Below are 22116 nucleotides of genomic sequence, written 5' to 3' on the forward strand. Positions count from 1 at the left end.
CCAATGCCTGACCACTCTTGCAGCAAAGAAAATTTAGATTTTGAGAAGGGACACTGAATTTAATGTGCTTTTCAAAAAGCACATCACAACCTGCCTTCAAATCAGAGGTCAGAAACATGGTGACAGGCTGAGTGAAATGTCACTTAAATGTATTTAAAGCAGAAGCAACAAGTTGAGGACAGCAGACAAAAGCAATGCTGTCTCCAAGGGGAAGGCTGAATGAAAGCACCCTAATACTTAGGCTCCAATCACGGGGAGAAGCTATTCCCAAGTAATTTTTCCTTTCATAGAATCAAAAAATTGTTCCAGTTGGAAGAGACCTCCAAGACCATTGAGTCCAAACATCAGCCCAACAGCTCCATTAAGCCATATGCCCAAGTGTCATGTCTCCAAGTTTCTTGAACACCTCCAGGGATGGTGACTCCACCACTTTCCTGGGCACCCTGTTCCAACCTCTGACCCCTCTTGCAGCAAAGAATTTTTTTTTCCCCCAATCTCCAACCTAAACCTCTCCTGGTGCAACTTGAGGTTTTGATCTGTTGGAAGGTAGGAGAGCCCTGCAAAGGGACCTTGACAGGGTGGATGGGTGGGCAGAGGCCAATGGGATGAGATTTAACAAGGCCAAGTGCAGGGTTCTGCACTTTGGCCATAGCAACCCCAAGCAGCACTACAGGCTGCAGACAGAGTGGCTGGAGAGCAGCCAGGCAGAAAGGGTCCTGGGGGTACTGGTAGAGAGTAGCTGAAGATGAGCCAGCAGTGTGCCCAGGTGGCCAAGAGAGCCAGTGGCATCCTGACCTGTATCAGGAACAGTGTGGCCAGTAGGACAAGGGAGGTTATTCTTGCCCTGCACTCAGCACTGGTCAGGCCACACCTTGAGTACTGTGTCCAGTTCTGGGCCCCTCAATTCAAGAGAGATGTTGAGGTACTGGAATGTGTCCAGAGAAGGGCAACAAAAGTGGTGAGAGGCCTGGAACACAAACCCTGTGAGGAGAGGATGAGGGAACTGGGGGTGCTTAGCCTGGAGAAGAGGAGGCTCAGGGGGGACCTCATTGCTGTCTACAACTACCTGAAGGGAGGTTGTAGCCAGGTGGGGGTTGGTCTCCTCTGCCAGGCAACCAGCAACACAACAAGGGAACACAGTCTCAAGTTGTGCCAGGGTAGGTATAGGCTGGATGTTAGGAGGAAGTTAGGAGGAATGAGACTGGTGAGACCATGGAATGGGCTGCTCAGGGAGGTGGTTGAGGCTCCATCCCTGGTAGTGTTTAAGGCCAGGCTGGATGAGGCTTTGGCCAGCCTGATCTAGCACAGGGTGTCCCTGCCCACAGGAGAGGGGTTGGAACTAGATGAGTCTTGTGGACCCTTCCAACCCTGACTCATTCTATAATTCTATTCTATGACGCTACAAAGTTCTTGCCAGAGAGAGTGATTGGCATTGGAATGGGCTGCCCAAGGAGGTGGTGGAGTCGCCGTCCCTGGAGGTGTTCAAGAAAAGATTGGATAAGGCACTTAGTGCCATAGTCTAGATTGGACAGAGGTGGGTGATAGGTTGGACTGGATTATCTTGGAGGTGTCTTCCAACATAGGACTAGAGGAAATCATAGAATCAACTAAAGCCATTTATTTTCATCCCAATGTCAGATGATAGCTGAAAGCACCAAGCACCTGACAACAATCTTACACTCTCAATTGCACTTATTTTACTACCTTCAGGTCTTCACTTGCAAGCTTCATTGGTGCCACCACTAAAAAACACAGGGACAAGACATGCAAGGCTTCATTCCACAAAACACTTCAGCTTATGCCTTTGAAAGCAGCACAAACCAGTAGATTTGGCTGAACCAAGGAGGAGGCAGCATAAGAAGTCCTTTGCCAGTTCTGCAATTTGAGTCATAACTTCTCAAGACACCTTGCTCTACCCAACTGCAGAAAAAACACCAGCTCACAAAACATGGATACTCAGATTGTGTCTGAGGTGGGCATTTCCTTGGTGGAAAACACCCACAGGAAATTCAGGGGTGCACTGGATTTTTTTTTCTTGCTCTTAAGGGTGTTTCTTTAAGAGCCCAAACATTAGTGTTAACATTACAACAACAAAGACCACACTCGTGGAAATAGGAGGTTGCTTCTCCCTGTAGTTTAGGGAGAACCTTGGCTACTGGAATGGACAATATCTTAGTTTTGTGGCTTGGTTGCTCAAAGGAAGACACAGAGAAGCCTCCCCTGGTACAGTGCACACAGTATAAATTTGGCATGGTTAGAATCTAATTGTTTGTTCCAGCCCTCGAAAAGCCATTTCTGCACAGCAAATATGCTATGAAATACATTCCTCTCTAATCATGTCAGAGGAGAAAAAAAAACAACTTCAGCTCATAAAGCACTCCTTGTGAGCTATTATGGGCAGCTGCTGCTTGAATGCTTGGAGGAAGAGCTGGCAAGTTAAAAAAAACAACACAAGCCACAGAGATTTAATTTCCTATAAAATGGCTGTTTAAATGTCTTTTACTTAAAGAAATACTGCCACGAGTTTAGAGTTGTTCAGGGCAAAAGCATGCAGGAAGAACTCACTGAATCACAGAATCCATTCAGCTAGAAGAGACCTCAAAGATCATCCAGTCCAACCCTCCATCCAGCACCGAAGTGTCCCTAAGCACCAGGTCCAGAGGCTGCTTAAACACCTCCAGAGATGGTGACTCCATCACTGCCCTGGATAGATCATTCCAATGTCTGAGAACCCCTTTAGTGAAGAAATGCTTCCTAACATCCAGCCTGAACCTCCCCTGCTGCAGCCTGAAACCATCTCCTCTGGTCCTGTTGCTTGACCCTAAGGAGAAGAGATTGTCCCCACCTCACTCCAACCTCTCTTCAGTTATCTGTAGAGAGCAATGAGGTCTTCCCTCAGCCTTTTTTTCTCCAGACTGAGTAACTCCAGCTCCCTCTACCTCTCTTCATATGCCATATGCTCCAGGCCCTTCACCAGCCTTGCTGCCCTTCTCTGGACATGCTCCATTCCTTCAATATTCAAAGTGTGGCCTAACCAGTGCTGAGTGCTCCTGCTGTTCTTTCTGCTCAGAGGGCTCCACAAGCACTCCACCTTTCAAAATACTCACGGCATAAGCTCCCCAGGGAGGTGGTTGAATCCTTATCCCTGGAGGTGCTGAAAAGACACAGAGATGTGGTGCCAAGAGGCATGGTTTAGCTCCAGCTTTGGTAGTGTTAGAGAATGGTTGGACTGGATGAACTGAAAAGTATTTTCCATTCAAAATGGTTCTCTGATTCTATACTTACAGAATGATAGGAGTTGCAACAGAGGTCCAGGAATATTTCAGCTCTTTTGGGGGTTTTGGGGAGAGGCTGTGATGGCTGCATTCTAGGGAGCTTGGATTTGTACATATTTTGTCTGCTTAGAGATGCCTTTTAAAAAAATACCAAGACAACGACAGAAAAACAAACCATAAAACAAAACACCAGCACAAATGTGACAGGGCTTAGCATGCAAAAGCTGAGCATTTCTGTTCAATCTTCACATAATAGAGGCAGAGATGTGGTGCTGGGGGCTATGGTTTAGCACCAGACTTAGTGGAGTTCGAGAATGGTTGGACTGGATGATCCTAAACGGCTTTTCCAACCAAAATGATTCTATAGGTAAATAGAAATTAAAGGAAAAAACACAGTTTGGAGGCAAGGGGGAGAATGTGGGCTGGGACAGACATTGCTAGTATCTACCATCAGTCTGCTCACTCACAGCCTCATCTTCCATCTTAACACCACCTCTGTCTCACCAATACTCCCTTTCCTACCGATTCCTTTCCCTCTCCTCAGAGCCACTCCATACTGAGTCAGCTCTGCAGTGCTGCTGATGCCGTGCAGCCTAGACATCTCCAAGGGACTGTGTATCTGAACTCAAATGTTCATTTCCCTTTCTATCTCCACATGCAGACATCTTCAACTGCCATGCAGGCTGCATAGCCTCAGGATCTTCAGCAGTCAGGAGCTGTTTTCCTACTTGGCAGCATTAGCAAAGACAAGATCATTGTATTACAACCTGCATTCATCTGCAAACCCACACACACGGAATCATGGAATGGTTTGGGTTGGAAGGGACCTTCAAGATCATCAACTTCCAATGGTCCTGCCATCTAACCTCTAGGTGTGGAGCATCCACAGCTTCTCTGGGAAACCTGTCTCAGTGTCTCACCACCCTCACTGGAAAGAATTTTTTCCTAATCTCCAGTCTAAATCTGCCTTTTTCCATCCCAAAGCCATCACCCCTCATCCTATCACTGCAAGTCCTTCCCAAAAGTCTCTCCCTAGCTTTCTTGTAGATCCCCTTCAGATACAGGAAGGCTGCTCAGAGGTCTCTCCAGACTCTTCCCCATGCTGAACAGCCTCAAGTCTTGCAGTCTGTATCCATAGGGGAGGTTCTGTAGCCCTCTAATCATCTTTGGATCTGCTTCAACAGTTTCATATCCCTCTTACACTGGGGGCATCAGAATTTGGTGCAGTACTCCAGGTGCGGTCGCATGAGACCAGAGTAGAGGACTAGAGTGCCCTCTTTGTCCTGCTGCTCATACTTCTTTTGATGCAGGCTGGCATATAGATTGATTCTGGGCTACCAGCACCTCTTGCTGCTGCTGAGCTGATTCATTTTGCAGGTAAAGTTTTCAGGAGACAATAGTATTGCTAGTGGCACAAGCAGTAGGCTGTCACGATATTCCTTTTCCACTGTTTTTTTTCCTGCAGAGGCTCGGCTCCAAGGCATGTTCAGAGCTGTGAGCTGGCAGACTGGGTTGCATCTTAAGAACATATTTCATTTTAATGGTTTTATTTTTAAATGGTTTCAACTCCTCGAATTAATGGAGATTAAAAAAAGAAATGAGCCCGACATAAAAATGCAAAGCAGAGTGTTTTCCCCTTTTAAACCTGCCTTTTAACAAGGATTGGGTTATATTTATTTTCAAGAAACTCAATAGTACCCAATTAATAAGAGGATTGTGCACTTCTGCATGAAAATTGATCATCAAATGGCTCAAATGGAAGGAGCTACTACCTTCCCTCAGCTTCCTCAGTGATAAACGACATCACACAAGGTCCCAACTATATTCTTTTCAGTCAGCCAGGATTTGTTTTTCCCTTGCAAGAAATTTCCCCCTCAGTGACCATCTTCTACAGCACCACTTTCTGCCCAAGTGACAAAACAGGGATGTCCCAGAGACCCAATTCCCTGCTAACTTCCTGCTAGGAACAGAAATGGCATCTGGAGCAAAGTGATCAACACATGGAATGGTTGGGGTTGAAGGAGACCTTGAAAGGTCATCTAGTCCAAACCCACTGCAATCAGCAGGGATATCATCTACTAGATCAGGCTGCTGAGAGTCACACAGAGCCTGACCTTAAATACCTCAGAGATGGGGCCTCAACTATCTTCTTGGGCAACCTGTTGCAGTGTTCCACCACCCTCACGGTGCAGAACTGGTTCCTAACATACACTCTACATCTGCTCTTCTCTCGTTTCAAACCATTGCTCCTCATCTCATCACTGCAGGCCTTTACAGTCTCTCTGCAACCTTCTTGTAGGCCCTTTCAGGCACTGGAAAGCAGGTCTAGGGTCTTCCCAGAACTTTAGCTACTGAACAACTCCATCTCTCTGAGCCTGTCCTTTCAGGCACACATAATGACATGCCCTCTCTGACCAAGAGTTCAGTGTTAATTGCAGACCTGCTACGTGTGGGGACTGACCAGAAGACCGCAAAGCACTGCACTTGCCTCAGAAGCCAGTGCTGGGGAGGAGCCTACTGCACGTATAGAAAGATATTGCCAGTTGCTAATGGCCCGCAGAGGTGATGGCATACTTTTATTCTGCCAATATGCAGAGGATTAAGGGTTTCTGCTTGAAGCCACTAACAACTCCAACAGGAGAATTACAGTAATTCTGCTAAAACCACACCAAATCCAAGGGATCGGCTGACGGCATCTTGTTACCCTTTCCACTCCTCTTGAAAACGTTAACAGGTACAATACCACAAATAGGACTTCAAACACCTACGCAGGCAGCTGCAATTTAAAGAATGAGCTCACAGGAGCCAAATGCTGCAAAAAGGGCATCTTGAGGTTTAAATCCTTGACATAACAAAGAACTCTTCCAGATCATCAATTCCAGCTGTCAACCCAACACCACCATGGCTATTAAACCATCTTCCCAAGTGCCAGGACAAATGTTTCTTGAACACCTCCAGGGATGCTGACCCCACCACATCCCTGGGCACCCTCTTCCTATCCCTGACCACTCTTGTAGGACAGAATTTTTTCCTAATCTCCAACCTAACCCACCCTTGACACAATTTCAGGCCATTTCTTTTTGTTCTATCACCTGACACTAGGGAGAAGAGACCAACCTGCAGCTCACAACAACCTCGTTTCAGGGAGTTGCAGAAACCAATGAGGTCTCCCCTCAGCCATCCTCCAGACTATGCAATCCTAGAGCCCTCAGCCACTCTTCAGCAGACCTCCAGACCATTCCCCATCTTTATTGCCCTTCTCTGCACATGCTTCATCCCCTCAATATCTTTCCTGTAGTAAGGGACCTAATACTGCACCGAGTCTTTGAGATAACAGCCTGACCAGTGCAAATAAAGTGTTAGGCGCTCATCCTACAAGACAAAGAGCCCACAGCATGTATCTCAGTTACCCTTTCCAGATTCAGCTGACACTTAACAGGGAGAGTTATTGCACAGAAATTTAGCAAGCTTTCTGCAAAACTCTGCAAATGCAAGTCTGTGCCTGGGAATTCAGACCCTGCCTCAACGAATGATGGAATGATGACGAACGGCAGAGCCTTTTCTTTGTGTTCTGAGAAATGCAGCTGTTATTCTGAAGAGAAATATATTCCTTGAATAAAGGAGATGATTTGCTGTGGGTTTGAACCCAGTAATGTGCATTTGAGGAAGACTTCCCTCACACGTTCATTAATGTTTGGGTTGTGTAGAGGTAAAACTGGGACATGGTGAATATCAAGATGACTGATTAGTAGCACTTACTGCAAATGTTATTTGCAGTGCGTGAGGCTAACCTGGCTCTGCCAAACCCCCCATTTAGCAATGATAGCTGCAATTCTGCACACATCCAGACAGGCTAAGTACCTGCATTTGCTCCTGCAAATACACACAGAAGCTGGTTTGTACACACTGGATTAAAGGAAAAAAAACACAAAAAACAACCACCCGACAGTCAGCAAACAGAGAATATTAAACACTGTACCTTTGAGTCATAATCTTATAGGCATCTGGCAGATAACAGCGGATATTCTCCATCTGAGCAGGATCAGAGTCACAGATTTTATCATCAGTCCTCCCGTAGTTGGCACTTTCGATCATGATGACATCTGTTCCTGGGCAGCGGAGCTCGATGGGGTAACTCTCACAGGACAGCTCCCTTCGGACCACAGCCATGGGGACCGGGGCACGGCTGAAAGCTGCAGGGATTAACACAGAAACACAGCAAACATTTACACTCCACACCAAGGCCAGGATTAAAAGTGGAATGGTGTTTAGCAGCAGGGTTTACCTATATGCTGTACTGAGATAGATTTGGTACTGTTGAGACATGGTTTACAGCAACAGTGTCCAACTCTTAGCTTGCTGCCTGCCCAGAGAAAACATTTCTCCGCTCAGCGACCTTGTCAGGCATTGGAACAGGCTGCTCAGGGAAGTGGTGGAGACAACATCCCTGGGGGTGTTCAAAACAATGTGTGGACATGGCACTCTAGGAGGTGGTTTAGTGGACATGGTGTGTTGGGTTGAAGGTTGAAAGTTGATTTTAAAGGCCTTTTTCAACCAAAATAATTCTACAAATATACTTTCCAAGTAAGAAGCTATTTGGCTTTGACACATGTATGGGTTTAAACTGGAAGAGGGAAGACTTAAACTAGATGCTAGGAAGAAGTTATTTACAGTGAGGGTGGTGAAATACTGAAACAGGGAGGCTGCGGATGCTCCCTTCCTGGAGGTGTTCAAGGCTTGGTTGGATGAGGCCTTGAGTGACCTGTTCTAGTGGGAGGTATCCCAGCCTATGGTGGGGGATTGGAACTGCATGATCTTTAAGGTCCCTTCCAACATAAACCATTCTATGATTCTATTCTACAAAACCTCAGTCTTGTGCTGTATCTGATCTACAGGAGGAATTTTCTGACAACAAGTGATCCAAGAATCAGGATCCCACTTGCTCAGGGAGCCTGCATCTGTCCTCCTGCAGATGTAGCAACATCTGCATTGCTCCTGGTGCTTTTATTTTTTAGGTCCTTAGAAAACATGAGCCTACTGGCTTTTGCTGTAGCCTGCAGCGTGCCTGGGGATAACCTGAGGATTCTGGCAACCATCCCAAAACATGGGCCTTGCAGTGATATTTTCCATAGAAAGGCCAATAGATGGGATAACTGGGTGATTAAATTTCAGCTTCAGCTCTGCTTTGGATCTGCCTGGATGTTCAATACTGGCACCCACTTGCAAAGTGAAATTAAAGAGCTCTCAGAAATCTTACCTGTTTTAAAAGAAATCCAGGCTACAGTTTGCAAAAGAAAAAAAAGAAACATGCTTTGAGATGCCTTCAAAACAAAGCCCTCAAGTATCAGTAAATAAACTCACATGACAACAAGCAATAACATTAACCCATCTTTACAGCTTCATTGATCCAGAGATCTCCAACAGCCTGACAAAGCTGAATTTATTAATCCCCCCAAATATCTACACGAAGTAGCTGTGTGTTGTCGTTCTCTTCTGGGCCGCAGAAGGGTTATGTGGCTTCCAGAAGATCTCAGGAGAAATCCACAGTGAAGCTGGGAACCAAATGCTTGTTATCCAGCCAAGCACACCAGCCATGAGCTGAAACAAGAGCCAAACCCTTCTATTCCATGAGAATGAAAACTCACCCACACCAAAAAGGCTTCAAGCTAAAGATGGATGGTGTGCCCCTATGCTCTCATTTTGTACTGCTCAACACAAACTAAGCCCCTATGTGTATGCTGGTCACAGGGCAGTTAGGGAAAGTTTAGAGATCTAACAGATCCAGGGGCATCTTACACCTGACACCTTTTAACAACTCATTTTTTCCCTTGGCTTCATTATAAAAACACCAAAACAATCTCTTTCAAACCCAAAAAGATTCCTTTCAAGGCACTGTTTCTTCCACATGGAACATGCATAAAAGAGAATCACAGACTCACAGACCATTTTGGTTGGAAAAGGCCTTTAAGATCATCCAGTTCAACCGTTCTCTAACTCTGTTATGGCTGGTGCTAAACCATGGCCCTCAGCATCACATCTCTGCCTTTCTGAAACACCTCCAGAGATGTGGATTCAAGCACCTCTCTGGGCAGCCTCTTCCAGTCTCTGACAACCCTTTCAATCAACAAGTTTTCCTTCTAAGATCCAAATTAAATCTCCACTAGTGCAACTTGAGGCCATTTTCTCTCCTCCTATAACTTGTTACTAGGGAGAAGAGACCAACCCTCACCTGACTCCAACCTCTTTTCAGGGCGGTGGAAAGAGCAATGAGATCTCCCTCAGCCTCCTCTTCTCTAGACTAAAAATAGCTAGTTCCTCAGCTGCTCCTCACCTGTTCTCAAGACTTTTCACCAGCTTCCATGACATTCTCAGGACCTGTTCCATAACCTCAATGTCTTCCCACCAGTAAGGACACAAAACTGAACCAAGGACTCAAGGTGTGATCTCACCAGGTGGTGGTGCCTGAACACAGGCACCACAATCACTTCCCTAGTCCTGCTGGTCACACTATTGCTGATCCAGGTCAGGATGCCGTTGCCTTCTTGGTCACCTGGGCACACACTGTCTCATCTTCAGATAGCTGCTGATCAAAAGCTTGTTTGTGGAGATATGCATGTATAAGAGTTTCCTCGCACAGCTCTTAACTCTACTAAGGGTGTGTATCTTTCTGGCAGGCAGCAATCCAACACACTAACTTCTATCAAGCCTTCTATTATTGTTAGCTGTCTCATTTCAATTTGTATTACCAGAGAGAGAAACCTCCTCATTCTTGTAATTCTGCAGGGATTACTCTAAGATCAGATCCTTCCTTGCGTGCCAAGATCAAGGAATAATTGTCAAACTCCCAAGACAGGCATGAGCTGACTTGGGAATTAACAGTTCCTACATCTACCACAGATTTGGGGTTGTATCACATAAGATGTCCTCTTTCCTTAAGATCACAGAAAGCTTTGGGTTTCAAGAGACCTTAAAGATCATCTAGCACTAAGCCTTCCCTCCATGGGCATGGGCACCTCTTACCAGACCAGCTTGCTCAAGGTCCTCATCCAACCTGGCCATGAACATCTCCAGGGAGGGAGCATCCACAACCTCCCTGGGCAACCTGTTCCAGTATGTCACCACTCTCACTGGAAAGAATTTCTTCCTAATCTCCAGTCTCAATCTCCCCTCTTCCAGCTCAAAGCCATTCTCCTCACCCTGTCACTGCAAGCCCTAGTTAAAAGGCACTCCATAGCTTTCTTGTAGGCCCTAAGGCCCTCCCCAGAGCCTTCTTTTCTCCAGGCTGGATGATGGGAGAAACACTTTTGTCCTGAGCTTGTATGGCACCAAAAATGGTGTAATGCAGAAAATTCCTACTGTGACCAAGTTCTCCTTTAGCAGAGGAGAGAAGGCAGGAGAACGGCAAACCTCTGAGACGCAGTGCCTTGTTCTCACCCTTGGCTTTATGTCACTAATCAAAGACAAGGTGAGAGAAGGAAAGATGAGCTGTAAAGTTAGAAAGAAGGTTTGATGGAAGAGATAAGCCCCTCAGAAAGGCAGAGTCAGCAAACGCCAGCAGCTGTAACCTGCCCTACAAATGACATCGGAAGATATTAACTCCATTTTAAAGAGCCTGCCCACGGAAGCCTACAGCAGCTCCCGTTCCACAAGACACCAGACTCGGTGGCAAAAGGGAGGCAGCTTAATTTCAACTGTGTTACCTTTAGTGTCCGCAGGCCCAGTGCTGACCAGAAATCTTCTGATGCCAGGCTGAGTTTGGAAGAGCACTGTGGCAAGCCTCTTCTGTGTTAAACCTGAACAGATTGGCAGCACGGGAGGCAGAAGACTTCTGGCAGCTTTTTGGCAGATCACTGAGGCCAAGTGCCCTCCCTCCTCCTGCCATGGGCTTAGAGGACTCCTATTAAGTGCCAAAATAAGGTCAAAATGAGGTTTACACTCAATATCAGCTGCTTGGGTTTGTGCATTAGCCTAATTCTTCACCTCTTGGGTAGTTTGGATCCTTTTCTCAGAGGCTGAAGAAATAGCAAAGAGAGTTTGCTAATCACTGAACGATGAGGGTTAGAAGGCACCTCTGAGGATCATCTAGCCCACCTAGAGTAAAGCACACAGGAAGAGGTCCAGGTACTTTACATTTTAGTGTTCCCAACAGAAACAATAAACCAAAACCCATCTCTCCAGCCTTCATGAGTCAGAAAAATCTATTTTCCCATTCATTCCTAAACAGTTGTTAATACTTCTTTTCCTCAGTAGCTGTTGTATGTTGTCAAAGAAAGCAGACACTCAGCACGTGATGGTTGAGAAGAACCCCGCTTAAAATCAGAGAAATTAACAGAATTTACTCAACCCAACTCAGTGGGTAGGTGAAGCACTAACGCTGCAGATAGGCAGGTAACTGCTGTGTCCTGTCAGAAAGAAGGAAAATTCTCTCCAGTATTTTGGAGAAGTTCTCTCTGTGGAGAAAAGGAGGCTGAGGGGAGACCTTCTCTCTCTACAACTCCCACCATTCTAAAGGAAGTTGGAGAAAGGTGGGAGTGAATCTCTTCTCCCTGGTAACAAGTGATAGAAGAGAGGAAATGGCCTCAAGTTGTGCCAAGGGAGGTTTAGTTTGGGTATTAGAAGAAACTTGTTGACTGAAAGGGGTTTCAAAGACTGGAACAAGCTTCCCAGGGAGGCGGTTGAATCCTCAAAGAAGTTTGTGGATGTTACAGGCCTGAAATTGTTCATAGACAGGCTAGACAATCAGAGGGCTGGAACACCTCTGCTCTAGGGACAGGCTGAGAGAATTGAGGCTGCTCAGCCTGAAGAGAAGGTGGCTCTGGGGAGGCCTTAGAGCAGTCTTCAGTACCTGCAGGGGGCTAAAATAAAACTGGGAAAGCACTTTTTTACAAGGGCTTGTAGTGACAGGATGAGGGGCAGTGGCTTTGAGCTGGAAGAGGGCAGATTTACACTGAAGATTAGCAAGAAATTCTTTCCAGTGAGAGTGGTGAGACAGTGGAACAGGTTGCCCAGGGAGGTTGTAGATGCCTGCTGCCTGAAGGTGTTCAAGGCTGTGTTGGATGAGAGCTTTGAGAAAGCTGGTATAGCGGAAGGTGTCCCTTCCTATGGCAGGTGGGTTGGAATGAAATGATCTTTTATAGCCCCTTGCAAGCCAAACCATACTATGCTTCTGTGAAAGCAATAGAGGATGTTTTCCATCCAGTCACCCTCCCCTAAATCAGATGCTTTGCCTGGCTTTTCTTCTACCCTGGTACCTGCAATAAAGACTCCAACGGGAGATGAGAGGCTGCCTGTTTATCTCCTTGTAAGCCCATTTCTTTGTCGTGTCCCTGTACTCTAATCTTCCTTAAAGAGTTTTAGTGCTTTTCCTGTGAGAAGCAGAGATTCTTCTTCTTGGGTTTTTTATTGTATTTTTTTCCTTTTTGCTATGAAATAAGATACGTCAAAGCCCATCTGTGAACTACCCAGCAGGGTTGTATTAATTCATTAATACACTTCTCTCTCCTTTGAGCAGCCCCCTATCTTCCTAGTTTCTCACTGAGCTCCTTATTTCATCTCCTGAATAAGTGACCTAATTGTTGGCTTGAAGCCAAGAGGAGCTTCTGGCTGCTCCCTAGTTTGGAAAGCAGGTGTCTTTTTTTGCCAGGCTCCTATCTGCAGACAGCCACCTAAGTACTGACAGCAGACCTTCCAGATTTTGGTTAAAAAACAAGAACAAAAATCCAACCAACCAAAAACAACAACAAAAAAAAACCCAACACACCCCAACCACTCTTTTTTTATTTTTTTTTAAACCTTTACACTAGTTCCAACTTCAGTTTTCCAACTGCAGCCATTTGGTGGAAAAATCATCCTCCTGAGCTTCTTCTGCAGGGCAAAGTGAGAGCAGAGGTTTGTGGAAGGACAACAGATAATGACAGGATTTTATCTGGGCAATTTATAACTTCTTTGTCTCTGCTAATTTCAAGAACTGGAAAATTAAGCAAGTCACCAAAACTGGTGCTTTTTCTCCTCCTCGCTTTTGACCTCAGAACATAATTGCCTCTTGCCATGCCTGCAGGGCATGGGCTTGTAGTTATCATTGCGTGCTTAATCAAACCCTGAAATAGCCTTTAAATTCCACCTCTTCCTGGCTGCTGGAGACTTGTTGCTACACTCAGAGGCATGATGGTAGTGGATGTACTTTTAAAAGAAAAGTGTGGGATGATGCTTTTAATTAGATTTGATATGCAATTTTCCCAGCAAAATCATGTTCTGGCTCTGAATTTTCAGAGGGAAATTTCAAGGCATACTTAAGGGCACTGAAACAAAAGTTGGAAATGTAAAGATTCATGTTCACAAGACTTGCATGTGGTTTCCTCTGCCCAGCTAAATGACTGCCTGTTCCCAAAGGCAAACACAAGGTACTGGGGGATGAGGTTTCACAGAATTAAAGGGTTAGAAAAGCCCTTTAAGATCATCCAGTCCAACCATTCTGTAGCTAAACATGGCCCTCAGCATCACACCTCTGCCTCTTCAAAACACTTCCAGAGATGGGGATTCAACCACATATCCTTGGGGAGCTTGTTCCAGTCTATGAGAACCCTTTCTGTCAACAAGTTGCTCCTAATGCCCAATCAAAACCTTTCCTGGTGCAACCAGAGGTTATTTCCTATCCTCCTGACAATTGTTCCTAGGGAAAAGAGACCAACCCCCACCTGGCCCTGACCTCCAAATTCTTCTTGGGAAAGGAAGAGAATGAGATACAGTCCTCAGAAGATGAAGAATGTGGCTTCATCCTGGAGTTCCACATGTGAATCAAACACACACACCCCAGATTGTCTTGGGCTTTCTTATTCTACAGAAGATGTTAAATGACTTTCCTTGGGGCACCTTTATCAGAAGCAGTGATCCTCCTTACCCATCATCTAGGGGGGAAAAAAGGGACAGAAAAGAAACTCAGTGCTATGCAGCACCTCAGCCATGGCAACCAAAGGAAAAAAACATCCTTCTCTGTGCATTTTGTGTGGAGGTTGAGGTCAACTATTTCATAGTTGCATAAATCATTTAGTCTACCTCCACTATAAAACTCAGCTGACACTTGCCTGGTATTTGCTCCCAAGTTACACAAGTGAAAAGGTGTTAATCAGCATGTTTACATCTGACATTTCTCCCCACGATGAAGAGGAGACACAGGAGAAAGCTGCAGCAGCCAGTGTGGGGCTTTGTATAGGGGTTTGCCCTACCCATCTACAGACAACATATCTTCCAAGGTGACGCAACCAAGGATGCAAACAGGAGCACAATGAAAAAAAGCCCAACCAGCCTCTGCCTCCTGGAAAGTGTCTTTTAGTTCCATGGCAAATCTCCTTCTGCCACATTCTATATGCCCTGGAGATCAGATCTCAGAAGGGTAATGAAGAAACAACTGGCTCTTCCCATCATCCATTGTAAGGCCAGAAAGCTCAGGGATAATAGTCAGAGGATTAAGCACCAGATAACTACCAGATATCTTGGGACACTTCTGCTGCTCATGCACTGATGAAGATTCCTCATTGTCTTGCCATGCTTGGCTGCTCTTCTTTTCTCCCTGAATCTTCACAGATCACAGGATGTCAGGGTTTGGAAGGGACCCAAAGAGATCATCGAGTCCAACCCCTCTGCCAGAGCAGGACAATACTATCTAACACAGATCACAGAGGAACACATCCAGACAGGCCTTGATAGTCTCCAGAGAAAGAGACTCCACAACCTCCCTGGGGAGCCTGTGCCAGTGCTCTGTGACCCTTACAGTAAAGAAGTTCCCCCTTGTGTTGAGGTAGAACCACTTTTGCTGCAACTTACACCCATTGCTCACAGGGAGCAAGTGAGCAGAGCCTGTCCCCCCACTCCTGGCCAGCTCTCAGATTTATAAACATTTATCAAATCCCCTCTAAGTCTCCTCTCTTCCAGAGCCCCAGGTCTCTCAGCCTCTCCTCAGAAGCCATGCCCTCCTGTCCCCTAATCATCCTCCTAGCCCTCCACTGGACCCTCTCCAGCAGATCCCTGTCCCTCTTCAACTGGGGAGCCCAAAACTGAACGCAGTATTCAAGATGAGGTCTCACCAGGGTAGAGGGGAAGGAGAACCTCCCTTGATCTGCTGGACACATTCCTCCTAATACACCCCAGGATCCCCTGGCCTTCTTGGCCAGATCCTAAGTTCATAAAATCATAGAATTGTTTTGGTTGGAAAAGACCTCCAAGGCTGAGTCCAATCATCAACCTAAGACCACTGTGGCTTTTAAATTATGTCTGAAAGTGTCATGGCCACACATTTCTTGAACCTCCAGGGTCAGAAGTCCAAAAACCTTCCAGGTCTAGAGAGACCTCTAGTCTGTCTAGATCTCTGTGCAACACCTTCATGCTCTTCAACTGATCAATATGCCCACCCAACTTGCTGCCATCTGCCAATTTACTGAGGGTACACTCGATTCTCTCATCCAAATCATTCACCCCATTCTAAATTATTCCACTGTCATGTTTTACTCTAGCCCTTAGCAAGGTTTATTTTAATTGTGTCTCAATTTTTAAGCCACCACAGTAAATAGAATCATAAAGACAGCTCTGGGGTCTCCAACACAAAAGGGACTTGCTGGAGTGGGTCTAGGGCAGGTCACAAAGATGATCAGAGGGCTGGAGCACTTATCCTATGAAGACAGGCTGAAAGAAGTGGGGCTGCTCAGCCTGGAGAAGGCTCCAGGGAGGCCTTAGAGCATCATTTCAATATCTGAAGGGGACCTGCAAGAAGGCTGTGGAGTGACTGTTCAGAAAAGGCTATGGTGATAGGACAAGGGATGATGGTTTGAAACTGGAGCAGGGGATTTTGAGATTGGATATAGGAGGAAGTTCTCTGCAATGAGAGTGGTGACACACTGGAGTTTGTGTTTGCCCAGAAAGGACAACTGTATGAAACCTTCAGAACTCTCCAGAGAAAGCAACAGATAGGAAAAAACTCTTCTCTTTTGCCTAAGTATCAGAGGCTGTCATTCAAATACCTGTCTGAAAACCTCAGCCTTGAAATATTTATCCTCTAAAGCAATTGCTTTCCTTCACTGGAAAACGAGAAGAATTCCTTCAGAGTTAATTTTACAAGTAAAGTACCCAGACCTTGAATGCCAGCCATTTTCAGCAAGTAATATGACCAAAGTGTAGATCATTAAAGGAATAACTGTGATTTTTTTGTGGTGTTTGAGACACCACAGCTCCTTTGAGTCTCTGCCATAAATAACAGCAGAGGATTTGCTCTTTCCACAAGCTGTAACACTGTGAATGTTTTATGAAGCTTGAGACTGTGTCAAGATCATAGATTCATAGAATGGTTTGGGTTGGAAGAGACCTTAAAGATCATCTAGTTCCAACACCCCTGCCATAGGCAGGGACACCTCCCACCTGACCAGGTTGCTCAAGACCCTGTCCAATCTGGCCTTGAACACTTTCAGGGAGACGGCATCCACAAGCTACCTGACCAACCTGTTCCAGTGTCCCTCACCACCCCTTCTAACCTTCAGTCTCAATCTCTCCTTTCCCAGCTCAAACTATTACCCCTCATCCTGTCATTACAAGCCTTTGTTTAAAATCCCTTCCCAGACTTCTTATAGGCTCCCTTCAGATCTGCTGCTCTAAGATCTCCCCAAAGCCTTCCCTTCTGCAGGCTGAACAGCCCCAACTCTCAGCCTGTCCCAATAAGGGAGGGTTGTCCATTCTCTGATCATTTTTCTCACCTAGTTGCACCACGCCCTGCCCTCTGATGAGTGCTCTGATCATGTTCATGGCCTCCACTGGACCCACTGCAACATTTCAACGTCCTTCTTGTGCTGGGGGCACCAGAACTGAAAGCAGTGCTCAGGATAGAGTCTCACAAGTGCAGAGTAGACCTGGAGAATCTCCTCCCTCATCCTGCTAGTCATGCTTATTATGCAGCCTAGGATATGGCTACCTTCAGGGCTGCAAACTACCATTTCTGGCTCAATGCCAGATCAAGATCTTGAGTCCTCCCAGAATTGCAGTCCATTATATACTTTTTAATTGCCCTGCTCTATGAACACATGATTTGGATGTAGCAGGCAACACAGGAAGTTTTGGGTTCCACGTGGCAAGATGAGACTTGGGGCTCTTTACTCCATATATCTCAAAAGCCACTAATTTTCAGAAACCAGCAGTTGCTCATTGGTAAAACCAGTGAAAAAACCCCACAGACAACCCTGTCCCCAGGTGCTGGATGAGGATTTCCACAGCATGATAACTACAAGCTCCATCTCAGAAGCCAAGGCATGAGGTCTAAGATCTTTTTTTGCTGACAGACTACAAGAATTGCAAGCAGCCTGTGGCAAGCTGTTCCTTATAGCCCTTTGAACCAGGACTCTCCTCCAAGTCTGTAACACAGCTGCCCCCTGACCACAAAAGATCAAGGACTTCACCTCAAATGCAGCAGCAGCCTAAAAAGAGCTTTGCTGAAGCAAACATATTCATCTGAACAGCAGCCAACTTTATTTACTTTCCCTCAATATTAAAACTAAAAATCTTTAGGAAAATTAAATTGAGGAAAAATTAGATTGAGCAGCTGAGGGAACTGTGGTTATTTAGTCTGGACAAAAAGAGACTGAGGAGAGACCTGGTTGCTCTCTACAACTCCCTGAAAGAAGCATAAAGTTAAAACTAATGAACTGGATGAACTCCACAAGATGGTTCAATGCTAGGAAATACAACTAAAGACCTGAGTGATGATGACTTCTAATGCACGTCTCCTTTCCTTCCTTCTCCTACAGATATACAGTCAGAGAGCAGGACTTTGTCAAGTTCCAGACAAGAGAGCACTGCTGGGGCACCAGGGCATGCCCACTTAGGCTCTGCAGCAGATGCACTTTCCCTTATCTGCGAGAAGAGAGACAGGACCCAACACCACCAAATGGTCTCTGTCAACTGGTGGAGATACAAGGACACTTTGAATAACACTGACCCAAGGTTTACACAGCCTCAGCTTTGACCTGCCAGGACATAAAATGGGCTGGCCAGGTTCAGTGAGAATGAGTAGGTGGATGGGTGAGGTTGGGTATTGTTACAACCCCAGCAGGAGTCTCTAGACCCCAGTCTAGGGTCTGGAGTCCCCTCCAATCAGACTGAGAGGCAGACAGCCTATCACCAAGACCTCACTAGACATCAGGCTGCAGCAACTGCCAAATCTTTCTGTACTGTTGCTCCCTGAAGGTTTCTGAAGGATTCTTCCAAGTTGAAAGCAAAAAGGCACCAGGGAAAGATTACCAGAGAACTATTTCTGGGAGATCAGGGGTTAAATGTCTAATGTAATTATGTTACATTACTTGTAACAGCACTTTCTAAATACAAAGAGACTTTTATCTAACAAAGAATTCATTTTGAGCACTTTGATTCCCCGTACTTATTTCAAGCACTGTTCTCCTAGAGTTATTTATAATTCAGTTCTAGAAGTTTCTGCTTTTTCTATGATTTTATCTATTTTATCATTTTTAATATTCTAATCATCTTGTGCTTTCAGATGTGAGGAAAGCACTCTGCTGTCACTGCCCTCGACTTTTGGAGCACAAAGGAAAAACTTCATAGAAAAAGTACCTGGAGCATTGTTTCCAGCTCTGGAGCCCCCAACACAAGAGAGACATGGTCCTGCTGGAGCAGGTATCATACATACACAAGGGTTTTACCCAGGATAGCTCCTCACAGACTAAAATATTCCCCAGAAATGTAAACAGAAATAAAGATTTAACATCAAAAATATGGACAATAAATGGGGAAGTCTCTTTCCAGATGACAAAATCCTCCACTCTGTTAATTATGAGGAAAAATTTCTTCTGTTAAGGCTACTTTAAAAAAAAGGTCAAAGCAGCAATCCAGAAGAAATGAGTTTGGAATCAAAACCATGCAGTACTGAAAGCTTGAAATAGAAGGGAGGTTGTAGCCAGGTGGGGGTTGGTCTCCTCTCCCAGACAACCAGCAACTGAACAAAGGGGGACAGTCTCAAATTGTGCCAGGGGAGGTCTAGGCTGGATGTCAGGAGGAAGTTCTTGCCAGAGAGAGTGATTGGCATTGGAACGGGCTGCTCAGGGAGGTGGTGGAGTAGCTGTCCCTGGAGGTGTTGAAGAAAAGCCTGGCTGAGGCACTTAGTGCCATGTTCTAGTTGATCGGCTAGGGCTGGGTGCTAGGTTGTACTGGATGATCTTGGAGGTCTCTTCCAAGCTGGTTGATTCTATGATTCTATGGAATGGCAGAAGTGGGGGACATCAGACTAAGTGAAACTATGCTTGAAAAGTTAGAATGCAGCAGCAGTACTTTTGCCATAGGAAGGTAGGTCAAAGCCTGCAAAAATCAACCTCCTACAATCATTCAAGAACTCATTGCAGTCTGTGCTTGGAAAGAAGAAACAAATCTATTCACAACTCAGAGAGAAAGACATGCTTTTGGTTCAATCCTCAGCAAGTTTGCAGATGGCTCCAAGATGCGTGCTCTGGTTGAGACACTAGTTCAAAACGTTGCCCTCATCCTGTCACTACAAGCCCTTGAAAAAAAACTCTCCCCAGCTTTTTTGTAGGTCCCCTTCAGGTACTGAAAGGCCACTATAAGCTTTCCACAGAGATAGCTCTTCTCTAGGCTGAACAGCCCCAACTCTCTCAGCCTGTCCTCACAGAAGAGCTGCATCAGCCTTCTGATCATGTTTGCCATCTAGTTCCACCACCCCCTGCCATTGGCAGGGACACTCATTAGTAGCCCAGGTTGCTAAAGGTCCCATCCAACCTAGCCAATATTGCTCAACACGCTTCTGAAAGAGAATGAACTCAAGAACTTCATCTCTTCAGTATCATTTCAACATACTTCTTGATGATCGGAAAGAAAATAAACTCAATGCTTGCCAAATCTGCAGCAGGCACAAAAAAAATTGATGAAATGTTAAGTAATGACATGAACCTTGTCAGTTCTGCAGATTGATTTCTCCACAGTCTGAGCAAGAGCGTGCTTTAACGCAAACCAAAGTCCACGTAGGAATGCAACAGGATGGGAGAGCACAGCCTCACAGGCAGCAGCTCTGAAACAAAGCTGCTGTCATGATTGATACAAATTTGAAGGCTGCACAGCGACTCAAAGGGCAAACATGATCTCTGAGAGTGTTAGGAGGTGAATAGCAAACAGAAGGGGGAAGACAGAACTGCCTTCTGTATGGCTGTACAGAATTACAGAATAGCATGGATTGGAATGGACCTTAAAGATCATCCAGTTCCAAACCCCTATCATGAGCAGGGATGCCTCCCACTAGACCAGGTTGCTCAAAGCTTCATCCAGCCTAGTCTTAAACACTTGCAGGAATGAGGCATCCACAATTTCTCTGGGTTACCAGTACCAGTGAGCGGCAGTCATGCTACCCCTCACAGTAAAGAACTTCTTTAACCATCATTGTAAATAAAAGCCTGACACTGAGAGACTCTGGTCTCAGCAGCTTTGAAGGCAATGGAAAAATGACTTTCAGATATACTAAGATTCCTGATCTTGTGAATTCTTAAGCTCTTCAGCAACTTTAAGAGTCTGGAGTGATTTTGGCTTTGGACAAGTTCATCACAGCATGGAAGAAGTTGAAAGTGACTTACGGAGATCATCCAACCCAACACCCTTGCCAAAGGAGGGAGACATGCAGCAGCTTGCCCAGAATCACAATGTCCAGGTGGTTTTAGAATCCTTCCAGAGAAGGAGACTCCACAAGCCACATAAACAGCCTGTTTGATGGTTCCAGCACCACTACAGGAACAGGTCCTCCTCCTGTTCAGATGGAACCCTCTGGGTTCCAATCTGTGCCTGTTGCTGGGCACCACTGACAAAAGCTTAGTACCATTACAGGAATGTGGGCACTGCGATGTCTATACTTCAAAAACACTTGTCAGGAACTTTGAAATAGTTTGGAAAACAACTCAATCAATATAAAAATCACAAACTCAAATGTTCTGGACAGCCACTTTTACAAGTGAGACACCAACACTGCTTAGTTTAACGAGTACAAGACTGTTGCAGCCTGCACCTGCTGCTTTTGCATTTCCTACACTAAGAATAAGGAGAGAGAAAAATAGAGAGAGCTCTTCAATTCAGCAGAGAGATGCAAGCAAGATACAAGAGGCTAGAAGTTGAAGCCAGGACAATTCAGGCTGAGAAAACCATAGAATCATCCAGTCCAACCATTACCTAACTTTACCATATCCAGCACTAACCACAGAATTTGGTTGGAAAATACCTTTAAGATTGACCAGTTCAAGCATTGTCTAACCCTACCAAGGCTGATAATAAACCACATCCCTCAGCACCACATCTCTGCCACTTTGAAACACCTCCAAGGATGAGGATTCAACCACCTCCCTGGGCAACCTGTTCCAGGCTTTGAGAACTCTTTCAGACAACAAATGTATTTAAATCTCCAACCTAAACCTTCCCTGGTGCATCTGGAGGCTGCTTCCTCTCATCCTTGTAACTGGAGAAAAGAGCATTGCATCTCTGTCTCTTTGAAACACTTTGAGGGGTGGGGTTCAACCACTTCTCTGGGAGCCTGTTCCAGTCTTTGAGAACCCTAATCAGGTATATATTTTTAATAGAGTAAGTAATTTAAGATGGAACAATTAACTTAGGTATATAACTCACAGATTCAAAGATTGCATTGAGTTGGAAGACCTTCAAAAATCATTGCCTCCAATGTTCCTGCAGTGAACAGGAGCACCTTCAACTAAATCACGCTGCCCAGGTCCTCCAAGTCTGATCCTGCCTGTCTCCAGGGAGAGGGCTTCAACCATATCTCCAGGAAACCTATTCCAGTGTTTCACCACAC

At 45.5% G+C, this 22116-nt stretch overlaps 1 protein-coding gene across 24 annotated transcripts in view; it reads right to left on the reverse strand.

Moving 5' to 3' along the window:
* The window catches only part of ADGRL3 (adhesion G protein-coupled receptor L3), a 667301-nt gene that overhangs the window by 338798 nt on the left and 306387 nt on the right, over positions 1-22116 (reverse strand). For 21 of the 24 annotated variants that reach the window (XM_064148540.1, XM_064148545.1, XM_064148522.1 and 18 more), the window contains 2 exons: positions 8533-8553; positions 7255-7468 (listed from right to left, as the gene is read on the reverse strand). In XM_064148540.1, coding sequence (XP_064004610.1) covers positions 7255-7468; positions 8533-8553 — 235 coding nt within the window. The remainder of the gene's footprint in view (positions 1-7254; positions 7469-8532; positions 8554-22116) is intronic. The other 3 variants (XM_064148525.1, XM_064148531.1, XM_064148529.1) reach the window with 1 other exon arrangement.

Source organism: Pogoniulus pusillus, chromosome 9, assembly GCF_015220805.1.
Source record: "Pogoniulus pusillus isolate bPogPus1 chromosome 9, bPogPus1.pri, whole genome shotgun sequence".
Taxonomy (NCBI): domain Eukaryota; kingdom Metazoa; phylum Chordata; class Aves; order Piciformes; family Lybiidae; genus Pogoniulus; species Pogoniulus pusillus.